General features: G+C 40.8%; 1 protein-coding gene across 16 annotated transcripts in view; it reads right to left on the bottom strand.

Moving 5' to 3' along the window:
* The window catches only part of LOC308193182 (uncharacterized protein), a 221,769-nt gene that overhangs the window by 176,629 nt on the left and 26,323 nt on the right, over positions 1-18,817 (bottom strand). For all 16 annotated transcript variants that reach the window (XM_080587541.1, XM_080587549.1, XM_080587551.1 and 13 more), the window contains exons 4-6: positions 8,371-8,451; positions 7,860-7,910; positions 904-1,067 (exon numbers count right to left, since the gene is read on the bottom strand). In XM_080587541.1, the coding sequence (XP_080443667.1) occupies positions 904-1,067; positions 7,860-7,910; positions 8,371-8,451 (296 nt within the window). The remainder of the gene's footprint in view (positions 1-903; positions 1,068-7,859; positions 7,911-8,370; positions 8,452-18,817) is intronic.

Raw genomic sequence — 18,817 nt, 5'->3', positions numbered from 1 at the left:
CTGTATTGGAAGCAAGAGAGGAGTTCAGAGAAAGGGAAAATGCATCATGCATATAGCAACATCATTTAAATCCAATTCTGATGCTTGCATTTATCTCCAGTGTTTTCTAACATAAATTAGATATTATTTTCCTTCTGCACAGCAATAAACAATAACAATCAGCAGCAACATCTGGGCTCTGCTTTTCTTAATAGCAATTTCATGCAGTTATAACGTAAAGTACAAGAACTGAAATTGGAAATGAAACAGAAATGATAATTTGGCACTTGAAACTTCACTACAGTGATGCAATTTTAAGTCATTTTAACTGTAGACCTCTGCTCTTAGGTTAGATTTTACAATAACTTTATTCATCAAGAGACGTTTTTTAGTCATCATCGCTCATGTTTTGGGGAGTGTAAACTTATTTTTCCTTTTCCTTTTTAGAGAAGCCTATGGAATTGAAGTCACTTCAAACCGAGATTCGCCTGTATTCAGAGTACCCCGCTCACTCTTCCCTGCAGCACATCATGATGAATAGAGGCACACAAGTTTCCTCTCAGATGAGGCACAGACTGACTTCCAGAGCTGCTGCTGTCTTTGCTGGGCCTTTGACATCATGTACTTGTTAGGAGGAAGCCCACCAGAAAGCATGACCAGGGATGGACGAGGCTAGGTACAGCACTGACATTTTACCTAGCATCGCTTTCCACTGATCTGACCAAGCTTTCAAAGGGCACGTGCTGAAAACCCTCAGGGGATGATTTACAACATCTGCCAATGACAAGCCACCACCCGTGAGTGTGCAGCAATGCCTGTGCAGCACTTCAAATAATACACTCCCGGGAATTCCCTTTCAGTAATAAAAATGCAACAGCAACCAAAACTCTAAGGGCACAGAGTATACCCCAGTCCCGCACCAACCTTATCATGGAGCTCTCTGGAAAGCCATACAGCAGCAGACGCTGGTTTGAAGATGCTTCATCTGATCCGTAACTTAGCTGCAAATGGAGCCGAGTGCATAGTAGTGCTTCAAGTATCCGTTGCAGAGTAACTTCTTTGCACATCAGTTTGTACAGCCGGTACCCCTGGGAACATGAACAAACCTCTTATTTCCTTCACCTCAGCACCGTTTTGTTCCACAAGGACTTCCAGGATTGTCCGCCTTTCTGCTTATATTAATGGTTTTGCCCCCCTTGGGCAGAAGGAAGGGTTCACAGTTATAAATAATTATTGTGTTACTTTTCCCCTTTAAATTCCACCTTAGCGCGTTATGAAAATACCCTCAAAATTAACAAAAATGATGCTGCTGGTTTGCAAAAGCCGCTGTCCAGCATTTACTCAGCACTGATTCACTGTCTCATCTGTCACTCCTGCCTCTTCAATCATACTTAGAGAAAAGCCTTGGGGTTTTATTGCTATTTGGTTCACCAGCCTCCTGCAGGAAGCCTTCTTTTTTCATTCCCTGGTAGCCCCTTGAAACTCCAGTCCTGGCCTCACAGTGGCTACAATAATACAGTTCATAATAATTCGGAAGCAAGCTCATTAGCTACAAATGTATGCAATGTTCATTAGCATTTACCACATAGCTGCAATTAGTAAATGTTTGCATTAGGTCTCCTATTTTGTTATTCCTTGTTTTGCCAGATTAACACATGATGCATTTCCTTCTGTCTTGTAGTTAGCCGTCTGAAACTTTTCAGCAGGGAATTACAATTTGCATTTCTTGACTTAATGTTCATTGTTTCAGCAGAAAAAAAAAAATCAAAACATTTAAGTCTCAAGATTTTTATATCCCTCAAAACCAAATAATCACCAGTGCAGGCTGATCCCAAAATCTTTGGAAAGATTCTCATGTACTTCCATGGGTCTGAAAAAATATTTTGTACATATTTGTAATATTTTTGTACAACACTGCTTTACCATTAATAGGAGATTTACTTTTGACTTCCAGTAACCAGAATTCCACTTTATATCTCCACCTGCTTAACAAATTTGAAACAATCCCCATCTGCCTTACACAAGTCAATTATTCCTGTTATTGCTGCTATCAGGCAACAGAAACAATATATTGGACTGACATTCATTTAGGATTATTTATCCAGCAACTTCACAGTGACACTGAAGGTATGACAAGTGCATAGGAAAATCACTAGGAGAAGAAGATATTATAAAATTACAGAGGTTATTTTCTGTAATTACTGAGTTCATCCAAACAGTTATACAATATTGGGGGCTTCAGGCTAAAAGGACAAATTTCAGCATGAGGTTTCAGACATGGCAAATGACTAAATTGAAAACTATGGGAAGCATAAAAAGCTGCCTAGAGTACACTTCAAAAATATTATTTGGAAAAATGATTTGTAGCAGAGAAATAAAAACAGAAAGGGACCAAAGAAACAAGGAAGTAAGCGGAGGGATTTACTGCATGTCATCACCCCGGCTGCACCGTTTCATCATGCAGGTGGCCACCTTCACAGGAGCAACACAGGAGCAGCTACATGGATGTAACTGCTGCTGGGAATCAAGAGTGACAACACTCAGCGTTTTGTCATGGGAAGAACAAATGGTGTTATCAGATCCACTTGCAAATTACACTGACTGATGGATTCATAAACACTGCCACTGCAACTGCAGATGGAAATTTCAGGAGCACTTTATTAACAAAATTTTACAGCTACATGCAAAACCAAATATGAGCATTGGAGCCACAGCTCTCACACTACTATCTAAACTCTAAATGAGAATTGTACCCCAAATGATGCCCATATGCTAGTTATTTACAAAAGGCTTTCAGGGAAAGGAGGTTAAGTAGTTTGATAGAGCTTGTCAGCATGTAATGCCTGTGGAGCAGACACAAAGTAAGTGCCTGCTGTACACATGGCTGGAGGCAAGGGGGAGAGAGAAATGGGGAGAGATAGGAAGGAAAAGTAGCAACAGGACTGCAGCTGATTCGCTCCCCATCTTCTTTCTTTTTTTTTTTTTTTAATGGGAAACCAGTTTAGTTTTACTGTTTGTCATTAAATGCCAGCCTCTGCCAAAAACTACCACAGAAGAGGTGATTAACTTTCAATAATTCCTCCAATAAAAGGCAAAAATGTCAATGCTTCAAACTCATAGACCTCCCTTACCTGATTTTTGGATACTTCCTCACTCCAAAACATGTAACTCCATCTTTAGAAAAAGTTACAGACATCCCAGAGTTGCTGTTTTACTGACTGACCCTAAACCTCCAACTACTTATTTCTGTCCCAGTCTATTATGGTATTCCTAGAAGAGCAGATGCAGGTGGGAAGCCAGCATGGCGCTTAACTCAAGATGGAATTACACCAGTTTAAAATCACCAAGGATCCCTTATATATGATACTAATTAAAAACAAAACACACAGAGTCAAAAGAAAAAACTTCAAATTCCACACCTGGCAACTGCAGAGAAACTCCTCTGACTCCCTAAAGATTTATTTTCAGCAGGTAGTCGTTTAATTTGTTGTACTTGTTGTTGTTTTCTGTTTCCACAAAGGAAATTCCCTCTGCATCTGCCACACAAAGTGACTCCTTCACTTTCAGGAACAGGAACCACATTTGATTCAGAAGCCTAAATTGTTGGTTAATTAACAGTTAGGTTTAGGAAATAAATCAAGTCCCTGAAGTGAATGTGAAGGTTACCGTGAATTAACAGCAGCATAAAAAAGACCACCACAAGGTTTCATCAATACCACTATGTGTCATATTGTCATGAAAATAAAACATACAGGAGAAGAATCCTATTTCCAGCTAAAAACAGACTATGTACGAAAGAAATAACTTCACTGGGTAAAAGCATAAAGCAGATGTGGCAATACTTTCAGGCAGCTCTGTAACAAGCAGGTACAGACCAGTTACTTTTTCTCCCCCAAACATGCACTGGAAGCTAAAATGCACCACCGTTTATTTATTTATTTGTTTGTTTACTTGTTTGTTTATTTATTTATTTTGCATTTGGTAAGATTCAAAGTATGCAACTGTTTAAAAAGAGCACTAATATCAACCACAAAGCAAGTTTTAGCCTTGGTACCTAGACCACTAATTTCCATAAACCCTCTCTGTTTAGCAGCAAATAAACACTGTTGATAGTTTTCAAGAATTCATATTACCAAGAGGTTTCCTCTGAACTGGCTGAGGAGGTGCAAGCAAAACAACTGTGAAAGGAGTAATCTCCTGTGTAAGTACCAGGGATGTGAGCAAAAGCCTTCCCAGGCAGCACCAGGATGCACTGCACAGGAGAGCCGGGGGAATCTGGCAGAGCTGGGACCTTGGAGTCACTCTGCCGCTCCTCCCCGCCCCAGCATCCCTCCCTCTTAGCCCAGCCAGCTCTTCCCACTAGCTCCTCACAACCAGAAAGCAGATGCTGATGGCTTTGTAGGTTTCACTTGCTCTGGCTTGTACTTGAACGAGGGTATCTACTGATTGACTGAATGCATTTTTCTCTTCATTTTTTCAAGACACCAATCCAAATACAGAAAAGGTCATTACTTGTTTAAAGATGCTAGTTAAAAGTTTCCATCCATTTTCATGCACAAGAACAATTAGCAGCGTACTGAGAAACTGATTTATTTTGTCAGCTCTTCTTCCACATTAAACTCTTGATAGATCTCTCCTGTATTAGGTCAAGTCTATTCAACAATATCTAATTGAACTACTTGTTTTGTAGTTCAGGCTTTTACCTGCAGGATATGAAAAGTTAAGAGGGCAGAAGCTGTCCTCCTCAAATGCATATGGCTACTGCCTACTGTCCACAGCAGCTATTTAATGAGTACAAATGGTGTCATCTCCAAGCTCTACGAGTTTTGTAGGCTCAAGACTTCGTTATTTAGAAACCATATAACAGAATATAGCCCTTGGATTTCCTATTCTTCTCTGAAAGTTTCAGCTATTTTTCCTTTTGATTAAAAACTTCCAGAACTAAAAGAATTATAGTTTATCAGGCAGAATCTACATGAGAGAGCTGTAACAGTATTATCATAAGCACTTACTATTTTTAAATTGCAGCACTCTTTTCCACTGCTTCATCCCTATACATCATCCCCATGACAGCTACCACACCAAGGTCTGTAATTCAGTAACTGCTTTCTCTCCCTACCCCTCTACACATTTTGTGATTGCAATGCATAGGAGGCTGTGTAAAACTAATGATGCTGTATTGTAAAAAATCCTCAAACTCACATTTCACTGTTGTGAAATTGATTCTTGTCCTGATTTGGCAGGTTCATTGGTGTTTCATGAAGTCAATGCTTTTGGACGAAACAATTATTTCCAATATTTATCATTTATTTTTTTGGATTTGTAGCTTGAAGAGAGTGAGCACTTTCTAACTAGCATGGTGACACCCTTTGTATATATCAGTGTACTTCAGCAGTGCATTGAAGCCCATTTGTTTTATCAGCTATTTCCTCTTTGTCCTCTTCTCTACAGTTTAATTTCATTCATAATTTCAGTAAGTTCAGTTATTTCCCCTTTTCAGGTCATTTAAAGGGATTTAAACCAGCAGAGATCGAAGTACCAATCCCCATGCAGAGCCACGCAGTTCTCACCCTCCTGCACCACTTTCCTCATAGATTATCAATGAGGGTAGGAGTTGGCCTGGGATGAGACCCATTATAGAAGCATGACCATCCAGGAGAGTGAAAATACTTGGATATCAGAGGTGATATGCACAACCCCAGCCCCAAGAAAAGAGCAAAGCCTTGGAAATAGATCAACGCAATGATTTTTGCCTAGGCAAGTTAATGATTTCACGCTCACTTGCTGATACAGGGCAGAGATGCACCAGTGAAATAAATACTATGATGCAGCATCAGCCTGCATCATTCAGACAACCAAGGCAGCCAGAGAGTTCCCTGCAGACTAACTCAGCCTGTTCAGGAGCTGAAAATGCAGCTATGCTGCCCGCAGCTTCTGAGCTGGCTCAATTACAGCCATGTGCTAATGCAGCTAATAGTGCTCCTGGCACCCAAACCAGCTTCCCCAGCTCCACCCTGCCTCACATACTCTCAGAAGACAACAGATTTCAGAAAACTCAGCTCAATCCCAGCCAAAGACACAGAACCTAACAGTAGCCCAACTCTGCGTGGGGCTGAGCAGATTCCAGCAAGGGGCTGCCTGCATCAGGAGTGGATAAAACCCAGCGGCAAGCAAGAGTGTGCAAGGCAGGATCCTGACCAAGACACAAAGCTGCTAAGGATATGAAAAAGACTAGTTTTTCTTTACAAGACCTTTTGATTTGCTAAAGGCAAGTTAGTATAAAATTATTCCGTATGTGTTAGTACTCCTCTAGGTAAGCAAGCTGCACCCACAGCCAACAGAAGATGTTCAGATTCTGTTCAGACAGCCTCAAAGGAAACCAGGTAACTGACCTGAGCTGACACTCTGACAGCCTGCTGTCACAAAATAGGAAAACCAACTGCAGCTGTACTCCATAATACAACGTGCAGTGTGTAATTGCGGATCTTGTTGGACATCACCAGAAAAATTGTGTGGGTAACAGCCTGCCATACTAAAGGAGTGTACACTTTTAAGATCCCCAACTTGTAACACTTCCCACAGTGAACTTAATTATTCTCATCTGTCCAAAATTCAGACAATAAACTGGATTCTAATGTGTTATGTATCAGCCTTCCAACTAGGTGCACTCAGGTGGTTAAAAAGAAATACTGACATGCTAACTCCAGCACAGCTGTAACTATTTAGATGACAGAAACTAACAGACAAAATCAAACATCAGTGTCACTTTGGCAGGCGGGAAGGCTATAAATAGACCAAACTCACCTGAAAAAGAGTCCAAGAAATGTCTACCATTGCTCACCGACAGATTTGCAAGCAAACTCTGAGGGAATCAAATGTACCCTGAGTGCTGAAGGCCCCTGGGGGCATGGAACACGCTGGAGGGTGCTGGGAAGCTGCAGAAGAAGCCTCCTTTAAGGACATTTGCCAAGCCTGATTCCCAAAATATTTGCAGTACAGCTGTCACAAGGGCTTTGGCAAATTCACCTGTGCTGGGTGCAGGTGTCCAGGCGTCTAGCTGTGGGGCTCAGTGAGGAGAGGCCCCGGCCGGTTCCAGTAGTTTCCAGCGGCCTCCTCACAGGGTGCAGCCTCTGGTGCACTGAGCAAGATGGCGTCTGGCAGTGAGGGAAATCTGTCCTTCTCCACAGTGTATTTTTTTACTTGTGGTACTAAAATAATATTTTATGTCTATATAGCTAGATTTTGAAAATAAAATTGGAAGGGCCCAGCACTTTAACACGTTTCCTGACAGACAGGTCAGACTTCGTGCTCCTGCACTGAATATTCACAAGCGGGACAAAAAGCATCTTTCTGTGTTTTAAGCTATCCCACAAAAGTTGTGTGGTGTTTTTTTTTCTTTTTTTTTTTTCCTCCTCTGGCTGAATAGTAAATTAGAGTTCCCCAGGAGCATTTACTGCTGAAGGATGCAGCCCCATTCCTGGTACAAGCTGGACCCCAACCCACAACACGTGTTGAGGGCTCTGCAGCTCAAGGCAACACCAAACAGTCCTCCATCACTTCTCCAGTCTGTCAGGCAGCTGTCCTCTTCTTTTAGGATGGGATGATCTACAAAGTTACAATGATGGCATAGATGCCAGCTCCCACTGTCACAGTGCTGACAGGCTGCAGCTGCCTGGTCAGCCCTGGTTTGCACCTCACCCATCTCTCTGTCTCTCTCATCTCATCTCTCACCTGCATCATTTCTCTCAGACCTCTGTCCATCTGTCTCCCCTCAGACTTGTTCTCATAAAATGCTCTACTCATTTCTGACTGCCGAAGTTAAAGACACTGGTATTGTCAGGAAAGTGACTACTTTCCACCCCCCACCTCACCCTCCGTACCTCCCTACCCCCCATTCTCTTCTTTTTCCATTCTGCATTGGCTAACGATGCCTACAGGGAAGAAAAAAAAAAGGCACTTTTTAAAGAAATTAGATAGGTATATGAATCTCCAAATCTCAACTTTTTTCCCCCTTGGTCAGCCTCATGTCAAGAAACCCTCTTTCCTATTAAAAATATTAATAAAAGCTTTCAAGAAGGTTAAGCTGCAACTATTAAATTCAACTATTTCAGAAGAAATTACATGAGACTAGAAAGACTTGCCTTCTGAGGGCAAAAATGAAAAGAAAAATGAAAGCATTCCTTTTGAGTTGATATGAACAAGAAACTTTTTATGTTTTATTCACTGAATCTGAAGAAAAGCCTCCTATTTATGGAAGATACTGCTCCATAGGGAAAACACATTTCCCAGGGATTTGGCAGGAAAACCTAACTAGTTGATATAGTTGAGTGAGACAAGATAGCTTGCCTGTTTTTGTCATCCTCACAGCAGTGGAGACTAGACCCCACTCACCTTGAAGTCCATCCTTTTCAAAACACGGCAATGTGACTGAGGACAACTGCTCAGGAAGGAGCCGAGCCTGAATTCAATAACCTATGAACTCAGATATGGAAAGAATTTGGTCAATTTTAAACGAGATATGTCAGAAACAAAGAAACAAAAATCCTAAGACCCCTTGCTACATTGACATGCTCTCTTTGGCTCATGTTCTGCAACAAGTCCTTTGGTAACACGGTCACATCTTGTTCAGCAGTATCAAGATATCATTTAGGATATCATTTAAGAAGTGCATTGTTTGTTCTGTTTTCCTTTCTGGTATAATACAAGCACAGCTCAGCTACCTGATTTTGCAAAAGCAATCCAAGTGCAGTAGTTTTAACACTAACATTCACTAGAAAACAGCCTCTTTGGCCTCAGCCAAAGCAGACCATTTTTTCTTCCTTTTCATAGCTTTCAGAAATAACATTATGCAGAAAAGTGATTATAGTTGTAATGATAAAAAATGAGGAAAAATGACAACAAATAATGTGGTATCTTTCCTGAGCACACCTAGGGCTTTGAAGCTTCAACATGAGAAGAAGGGTCTTTCTTATATCAGTGAGCTGTGTATGATAAGGTGTTTAAATAAAAAGAAGAAAATATCATCTGTCACTGCCTTAAGAGCAGTAAGATAAAATTATTATATAGGCTGCAAAAAGAAGCGCTCCTGAAAGAAACCATTACTGCAGAAATATTTTTTGGATGAATAGTGTTCATCAATAGTTTAAAGGAGAAAGGAAAAAAAAGCTCACATTTAAAAAAAAACACAACGTTTGAAATTAAGTATTTCAAATGCCTACTGAAATACCATTTATAAATTTGCTAGGATGAATTTAAAAAGAAAATACTTTTTTTTTTTTTAATTTTAGTTGGGAAGAAACAGCCCAAGGATGCTGCAGAAAGTGGGTCAGTACCCCAGACTTAAAAATCCAGCCCAAAACAAAAGCGGCCAGAACAGCAGTTTCATCTCCTACAGTTCCATTTCCTGTATAAAAGTAACTGAACTGCCATGTGGAGGGGGCATTCTCCTTCATCTTCTCCAATCCACCTCTGTAATATGTGATCAGGATGGACCTGGGAAGCCTGGGTACAAGCAGTGACTTGAGCTTAGAACAAAACAACTTGTTTTTCTGAACCTGCTGGGGGTGACCCAACCTATCCCATACAGCATCAATATCCATGAAATATCTACACTTGCTGAAAGAGACAAACATGACAGTGTACTCTTTAAAACTTTATTTAGCAGCTCATTGAAGCACTGATCCTGCAAACAGTATATTAAAGCAGGAGTCTCATCACAAGCTTAAGGAGAATACAACAGGAAGCAATTTTAGGAACTTATATATGATTAAGCTGCTATATGTTTTTCCTTTCCCCTGTTGCATGGGTGATGCACAGAACATACAACTTACACAGGAACACTGATAGTGGTTCTTTTTTATGGAATATAAATCAACATAAAATCTATGTAGAAAATTTAGGGCCAAAAGACATGCTTATATGAATTACAAGGTTTATGATCAAGTAATATGAGCACCCTTGATTTGATCTTTGCACGTTTTATGAACAGAAGTAAAGCTGCTATTTTGCCCCTTTTGCACTGCTGCAGGTGCACTACCTTTCCTTTACTGCTCAGGGCTGAGATTTTGGGCAATATGGAACAGAGAATCAGACCAAAGCATCCACCAAAGCTGTGAGATGTCTATATGAAATCTGAACGTGTATGGAGAAATGGCATGGAGAACTTTATTCAGCTTTCTGAATGCTCTGTCCTCTGATCATGATTCTTTTTTCAGGTTTAGGAAGTGATGCTGTGTTGTCTGATTAAGTTCCCATTTTTTTCCTTATGTTTGCTACAAATTATTCCTTCCCAAAAGGAGTAAGAGGGAGAAGAATTTATGTTACAAATTTATTTTTCAGCAGCTGGAAAACCTTTCTTGCTTTAAGTCCTTTCAGTGGAGAAACCCTTGAAGTTATTTTTTTGTAAACATTTCCAAGAATATTCTGTTAAGTTGAAGTCAAAAAGGAAAGATATGAGCCCAAACAGTGAACAGTGAATGCGCAAATCTTATATTAATCACTAACCACTTTTAATCAGTTCTGCCTTGGCAAAAACACACCTGCACGCACCAAGCAGCCTCTCTCCACCAGTGCACCATCCTGTGGTGCAGCAAAAAGCATCCCACTTTCTCAAAGAGGAGGAAAATTACTGGATGTCTTGAACATCAACATTATCAAAGGGATCCGCAGAAATACTCATTTTATGTTCTTTCCACTTACATATTTTTCTCAGGAGGCAATATATAACTCTCAGACAGGATTTCATCTAAATTTGCAGACAGCATTTATATTTGTCTAGCTTGTTAATGCGAATATCATTAGAAGAAATGTAGTAATGCTTTGTCATCATCCTGACAAATCCTAAGGGAATGTAAACGTCTTGCAGACAAAATCATTTCAGATCAAACCTATGTGAGGTCACTAAAGAAATCTGGCTGAACACTCAGGCTCGCAGCGTCACCAAACGTGTAGCAGCTCTATGATGAATGGCAGCATAGCACTCCTTGGCAAACGTGCAAAGACCTGAGCCCTATCCTGACAACTTGTCTTTTCCATGAAAGCTGCCAAAACCAAAATGTTGTCACTGGAGAAGATTTCTAGGATTTGGTCACAAGTCAGCAAGGCTTTTGTCTGTCTTGTTCTGCTGCTTAACATAGACCAGCAGAGAAAGACGGCAAGCATCAAGGGTTGTGCTGCTTCTTTGCCTTTCTCAGCATGCTCTCCTTGTGCTGTAAAGTTTCTACAGTATTGGAGATCTGAATTCACATACAGAGCCTGATGTGATGCTCATGGTCCCCACAGATGTCATTAAGAGGACAAAAATAAAACAAAGCCTGAGAAATGCCTGTGCAGCAGCAAACGCTGCTCTGTCACTACCTGTATTGCCTTTCAAGAGTAACAGGCACCTCTGTCACCTCCATCCCAACAGGTTACACAAGGCTGGCTAATAACATGGGATAGAAACATTTTTTAAGTTGTTTCACATTTTACCTGATATTAAGAATCAGCTTCCTAAGATGCGTTCATTATTTGCTTATCCAGACAACCTCCCTGAAGTTTAACATGAGTGAGCAAAGGAAAGCAAGTCAAAGGAAAAAAGAAAAAATCCTACCCACAACCCACGATTACATATTTAGTTTGCCCTCTGTCATTTCTATTTAAAATCAGGCTGTGTTCGTTTTAACAGCCATGGTGAAAAGTCCTGAAGTAGGACTGGAGTGGAAGACTCAAGAGCTGCATGGACTGTCCAAACCTACAGGTGCTGCTGCACTTGAGGGAGTCCCTAAGAAAAGCTCTATCACCAGCACCAACTACTTTCCTCTAGCAATAGGAGGCACAAAATTAGGCAGAAAAATAGGGGTTCTCAGTGGGTTCCTTCTGGAGGAAGGCCTTTTGGGTTTCCTGGTCCCCACTTGTGAGAACTGAACTGCAGAAGGACTGTGAACCTGCTTTCCAGGCTGAGGATGAAGGGGAAAACCACCATCTGCATCTAAACAGTTCTGTTTTCCCAGCTACAGAGAGGTTTAAGGAATTTAGAGGAAAACCAACCAACCAAACTCTGTTGTCTCATCAATAAATGCAAAGGTTTTTATTTCAGGAAAAATAAGTTGTTTTGTTAGCAACAGCAAATCACCTACACTGCTACATTTAGCGCCAACGGAGATCACAGCTGGCAACAATAGGTTTTACAGGACCTTCTTACAGATTGACACCAGGTATCAAAAAGGCTCTCAGCTACTAAACCCAAACTAATGATTTCATTCATGTCAAGACTCCCTTTCAGCACGGGGTCACTCACAAATTTCCTTCCTGATAACATTTATGAGTCAGAGTAACCTGCACTCCCCCGTGCTGCCCTGATCTCACACACAAGGCCAGGCTTTAAGATGTTACATGCAAGACAAATTGCAGTTTGTCGGTAATATTTTGCCTCGTCTACCCCTTTATTCAACCTGCTATCTTCCCACACATTTCCTTGTTTATCCTCAATTTTCTGTAAAAATCAAACTTCAGGTTTCTCTCTTCCTAGGACTCTGCGACACCTGGAACTGCCCTAAGTGGAAGTATTACTTCAAGAAAGAAACTGTCACTGATTTTAATCAGTGCTCCAGGAGGATTTCAGGCACTCTGTGATAATCCCAAGTTGTAGAGAATGCAATGAGCAATGCACTCGTAAAAGAACACAACCTAGGAAAGAGCAAAATCAGTAGATTTCTGTTTTCTGCTTGTTTAAAGGCCGCCCATCCTCCTAGCTCAGGGTTGAAGCCTGGGCCATACGCATGCGCTGGTGGGGCGTGTCTCAGAAAGGCCCCAAGTGCTCCTGGCTGCACTTGAACCTGCTGAGGGGAGACCCCGGGCGAGAGGGGCACCAGAACAGCCGCTGGCAGCAGATCTGCATGCAGGGCTGTGACGCCCTTTTTTCTCTGAGACAAAGGCCAACAGACCCAGCTCTAGAAGTGAATCTCTCTATGTAAACTGCGATTACCACTTCAATAGGAGTCTTACTCAATTAAGGCCTACGATATTAGCTTCAAGTGGATCAGACGGAGGTCCCCAAAGCAATTACATGAAACAAAGTCCCCCATACAGCAGCTTTTCTCATAAAACCAGAACTCTATTTTATACTATTTTACTCTCAAGAGTAATTTCCTAACTAGTGTTCAAAAGGAATTCAAGTTTGGGAATTCAAAACCCAGGATTAAGAAGTCCAGCCAATAGGTCAAAAACATAATTAGTTTCCACACACCTCCTCATTTCACATAAGAGAAAAAGGCAAGGCAACTTTTGTGTGAGGGAAATGAAGACTTGAGTCTAATGGGGGGAGGTGGCAAAGAAAAAAAAAAAAAGGAAAGAAAAAAATCTAAGCCTCTTCAATTTTCATAGTTTTTTTCAGTCATTAGCAGCATCTAATTAATTTAGGAGATCTGAAGTGAGAACCCCAGAGTACCAGTATCTTTCTTTGGACTGTATAAAACTTGTATCTCTTATCTGTTTCTGTAACTCAAGTATGAATATTTTCTCTGTCTGCAAATCCTTTTGCGAATTTGCCTGAAGCTAACTTAATAATATTATTTACAAACAGACAAACAACCCCACTATCTATAACTTTTATTTGCATGGAATGGGATGAAAGTAACATCCAAAAAATGGAGCTTTGAAGCAATATTTGTTAAATATATATATATATAAATGCTTTTTCCAGTCCTCCAATCAGAGGTGAAGCAGCAGGAAAGTCACTTTTTTGTGTGACTACTCCCAATTGCAAACCAAAATTCATTTGCCATCAATAAACATTATTTTCTTGATTTTCTTCCCCATCGCAATTCCTGCCAAAATATTTATTAGAACATTGACAAAAGGAACACTGGAGGACCTGAAGAAGTATGAAATAGATTTGAAAGATCTACAGAATTATTTTGTTCTGCTTATGTTTTCAACCTCTACCACAGAAAGTTTCTTTCCTTCTACAAAACTGTTTGATGTAAGGAACTTTTCCTGTATTGCAGAAGAGTCTATGGAATGATTATATTAACTGCTCTCCTCTTTGAACAGGCAGGGCACTAAAAGATTACCTCAGATATGATTCAAGTGATCTTCATCAAATATACGTATATGGAACAAATATGGTTTTCCAAATACCTTTAGAACAGTTCCTACAACTAGTGCTGAAAAATGTGAAAATCCCCCCGTACTTTTCTGTCTAGCTCTCTGTTCATAAGACCCCTGCTGAAGATAGGAAATACCACTGAAGCCCATGAGCAGCTTTACAGTCTACTATCCTGCAGTGAGGTCAGTCTGTTCCTTAAGAAATTCCTCTTTACTCTCTAACAGATTTAAACTGAGTTTGTACAGCCATAGTTCTTTTGCCAAATTTTACAGTCATCAAGTTAATCGTGCACTTAGCATAAGCATTCATCCAGATAAAAACCACAACTACAGAAAATACTGCACTGTACGTGAAGCTGATTCATGTTTCTTACACTTCCTTTAACTGGCACCTAAGTTGTTGCACATTAATGCAAAGCTGTCATTTGTCCATTTGCTGCAAGGGAACGAGAGGATAAATGGAGCAACATACCTTTTGCAAGCTCCTGTGTTGGAGCGGGCTTGAGCAGCAGTAGAAGAATCGGGGACAAAATTTCAGTTCTCCGTAAAACAAATTTAAAACTCCCACTGGCCAGAAAAATCACCTCTTTCTCATAAGCCAGAACCATAAACAACAATAAAAAGGCAAGGTTCTCATCCAACTTTATTACTGAAGTAGGGGCTGAAATACTGGTAAGCCTCTAGTTCTTAGAGAGACACCCAGAAAATCCAAATGATACAATAGCTTAATATCAAAAGCTATTTTCTCCTCAAACAGTAAAGCTGTGAAAGTGCCTTTCCATAGCCTCTTACACATAATTCACAGTGCAGCAAACCCATGGCTAGTGACGGTGACAGTATTCCAGAAAAATCCATCAAAAGGTAAAGGATTCTCACATTTCATGAAATGTTTATGAGATGACACCCCTCTCTCAGAGGCCCAGGGGAAAAGACAAACAGCTGAAGTAAGAATTCCCAACCCCCTAAAATACAATGCACAGGCACCATCTCACCCAAAAATCAAAACCTTGGGCATGCACCACGGAGAGGAGAGGGAGCTGTGCTGTAGTGTAAAGCTAACGTCTTTAGGTCCTGTCCTTATCCGGTATCTTACCTATAGACCCAAACCGCTGTAGCTGAGTGCCTGAAACATTAATGTACTGAATAATAAAAACACGGAATCAAATGCCTCCAAAATCCACCACTGTATTTGTAGAATGTGTGCAAGAGCAATGGCTGATGTAGCATAAAATCAATGAATACCATGAAGAGTCTGACTCACTGCTGTAGCGCAGATTTTCAAGGCAATGTAGCTACTACTAGCTGATGGGCCGGTGATAAGCAATGCACGCAAACACCCACAAGGCAAGGCTAACAACTGGCCTAAACAGATCAGGGACAAATGCTGCTCACATATCAGCAAACAGTAGGACCAGGACAAAATCCAGCTAACCCAACCTGACGTGAGCTGAGCCCTCTGTTGTCTTCTGGCCCCGCACTGCTGGTGCAGTGTGGATGTGCCCACGGAGCCCTCCAGCTCACTTAGCTTTTAGGGTTTGTAGCGCTAAGTGCCAAATAAACCTGTATGTCCCAAAGTGCTTTAGATAATATTGAAAACTGATTTTTACATTGCTAGATTGTGTAATGACTTGTTAGCCTGACAGATTAGGAAAACATTTACTGTTACTTTTCTTAGCAGACACAATTCATTAATTAGCAATGCATCAAAACCAAAATAGCTGACAGAAGCCTCCTGCCTCTTTCCAGTTTTATGTGAACTTTCCTTACAGACACATCACTTCCACGTAAAGGTGGCTCAGAAAACATGCGAAAAAGGATGCAAGAATTATCTTAGTGACACATCCAGTCCTAATTAAAGCAAGAGGTTGTGGGGATATAACCAGAAGAGGTGGACACTTTAACCCAGCCTTTTCTAATAAGACAGGAATAGTCTCACAGTGGGAGTACTAGAATGTAACACATGCTCTATAAGTACTAAACAAAAAGCCTACTACATTATGGGAAATGCTGAGATACGCTTACAAAATTAGGAGCAATTAAGCACATATTCTGGTTAGCAGACTAAAACAAATCATTGTAAGTTCTCCTATTTAAATAGCCAGAATTGCTGTGGTGCAACGAGCACAAATAATGCTCATGGTAAGAGGAATGCTGCCTGCCACTGCACCTTCCTTATGTTATTTTTCCGCATGTGCTTCCATTTATTTCAGCAATTTCAGTAGGTCTGGACTATGTTTTAAAATAGGGAGGGAAAAATAAACATTTGCATCAAATTCAATGGTTTGCAGGAGCAAAGGAAGGGCTAATCCCTGAGAGATTTGACATGAGTCTGTTTAATATGCCGTAGCTTCCAGAGCTGTTGGGTTCTTCAGAAGCATACGTATAACTTAGGTGTCTGTGTAGGAATATAATGTTAAAGAACACCAGGTGAAGTTGTGCGCTTAGTTAAATTGGTATTCCCCAGCAAGCCACATGGGTCACATGAGTATAACTAAGGCTACAGTTTAGGTCTATCTGAACAAAGGAGGCCAAAGAACTGAAGCTACATAATTAAAAGTATATTTTCCAAACATCTGGCACGGAAAGTGACGGAAGAAAAGCAAAGTGTGCTGTGCCAAAAACAGCCAAATTCATGTGGGGAATGCCGTGGGGAGGCTAAATGCCTGTGCATATAGTGCTAGAACAGACATTGAGTACAATTATATTATGAACACATCAGATGCATTCAGTTTCTCCTGCCACGGCTTGGTTCAGTTGTTAGGATTTTACAGATACTATCAGTAGGCAGATTAATAAGAACAACTCTTGTAAAATTGATACAGTGCTTCATCTGGAGTTACAGAGTTCAACCTGTCTTCATAAAATTCACATGTAAAAATCATTACCAGATGTGACCCTTTTTTTAACACATTCAAAAAACAAATGCTTTTCATGTTAAGATTTCTGAACTTTGTATGTACTACAGGGATTGCAGCCTCAATGTTTTATTAACGAGAAACACCAGGGAGGAAGGGGGGGGCACTTGTTTAACAGACATATATTAAAAAGAAGTCTTGATGGATAAACACATCAATGGATTTTTGAAAGCACATGCAAGATTTTTCGACAGAAGGGACATGCTGTCACTTTTGCAAATGCCTTTGCTGGCACTCGATCGGAAGTTTCTTTACTTTGATGCTGTCCATTTTATCCACCCAGTGAACATCAACCTGACCAAGGCAATCAGGCTTAAAACCAGAAAGCAAAAGAGACGGGGTAAAGATATTTAAAAAGCTACCATCAACAAATTACAATTGCAGAGCAAGATGTAGAGCACTCGTTTTGTCACACGTAATGCCATGACTTGAGGTTGCATTAGTGTCATTTCGTTCCTGTAACTCTACATTTATGGCAGACAGACACATCTACTTCCAGTAACACCCGCAACCAAGAGGTGAGCTAAATCCTCCCTGAGCTCAAGCAGGACTGTATATGCGTGGGCTATGGCATTGCACCCCAGGATGCTGAGCGTAGGCTCCTTGATCTAAAGATGCCCCTGCGGTGACCCCGTCACTGTGAGATCTTGGGGAGAATCAGAGCCCAGGTGTGAGAAGCTGCTTGTAGAGCTCAGCGTTTAGGGGCCGAGCCCCTGCAAGCCATCAGGCTTTTTTTCCTTTTCAGAAACGTCTAACAGTTCTTTATGGCGTTTCCAGAGGGGCTCAGTGAACAACATAGCAGTCAGCTCTGTGGCAGCATTGTGAACACTTTTAACCCCAACATTATGCTATTACTTTTTACCCGTTTTCAGACATTGCTTTCTACTACGCTTTCAGATGTGATTTCAGACGTATGAAACAAATCTTTGATTAATGGATGCCTGAATACTTCTGGGGCCCCGATGAACTTGAAGAAATAGCCACCACTTGTTACATGGGTTCTTTTGCAGGCCATACACTGCTCAGCAGGGGCCTGACTGCCTAAACAGATGCAATTATTTTAAGGGCAGTCAGCTTTCTGCATAAAATAACGTCTACTACTTTACCGATACAGCTGGCACATGCCTTTGGAATTATTCCTCATTTGTCATCACTGCTATCTGTACTGTAGATCAATTAATCTGTTACCTGCTGTTGTTTTGGTTAATTAAAATGACCTCAGGAAAGCAAACCATCCACAAGTACTTAATGTACTTAAATCCCTATATAAGGGATATAAAGCGACTGCTTGACCTATCAAAACTAGGTTTTCAACTCCATTAACATCATCTCTCAACACTTCCACCTGAAGCTCTGTAACAGCTTCCAGCATCATTTAACTATCACGAATTGAAACACTTATATTTTCTATTCTTTCCTAGCTTGGGCCTACAGACTTATCACTGTTAAATTAAACACAAAATGCTGTGTTTAATCTCGAGTGCTTTGATGCCTCTCTTAAAAACTTCTGCAGCTCAGAGAAGCATTTCTAACTCATGGGGCATTTGCGTAGCTATTAATTGTTACAGTAAACTTTGAAGCTACTGCCACATGCTGACCTCTCTCGCTGTGACTTGGCAGAGGTCAGCCTAACCTGAATTTTCTTAACGCCAGGAAAGTAACTGAAGGGTGACGGTCTGACTGGAGGGACAAAGTTAGGCAAAGTAGGCTCTAGTGGAAAGAGACAGAATCTTACTCGGAAAACACATCTCCCTCCTCTCAGTTGCAGAGGGACCTCATGAGGATTCGATTTCCACCACTGGTATCTTAGTCAAATATCTTAATTTCTGTAGGAGGAC

This window comes from Anser brachyrhynchus (assembly GCF_964034855.1).
Source record: "Anser brachyrhynchus genome assembly, chromosome: 3".
In the NCBI taxonomy this organism is placed as follows: Eukaryota; Metazoa; Chordata; class Aves; order Anseriformes; family Anatidae; genus Anser; species Anser brachyrhynchus.
The sequence above is the reverse complement of the archived record's forward strand: the minus strand, read 5'-3'. Positions and strand labels throughout refer to the sequence as shown.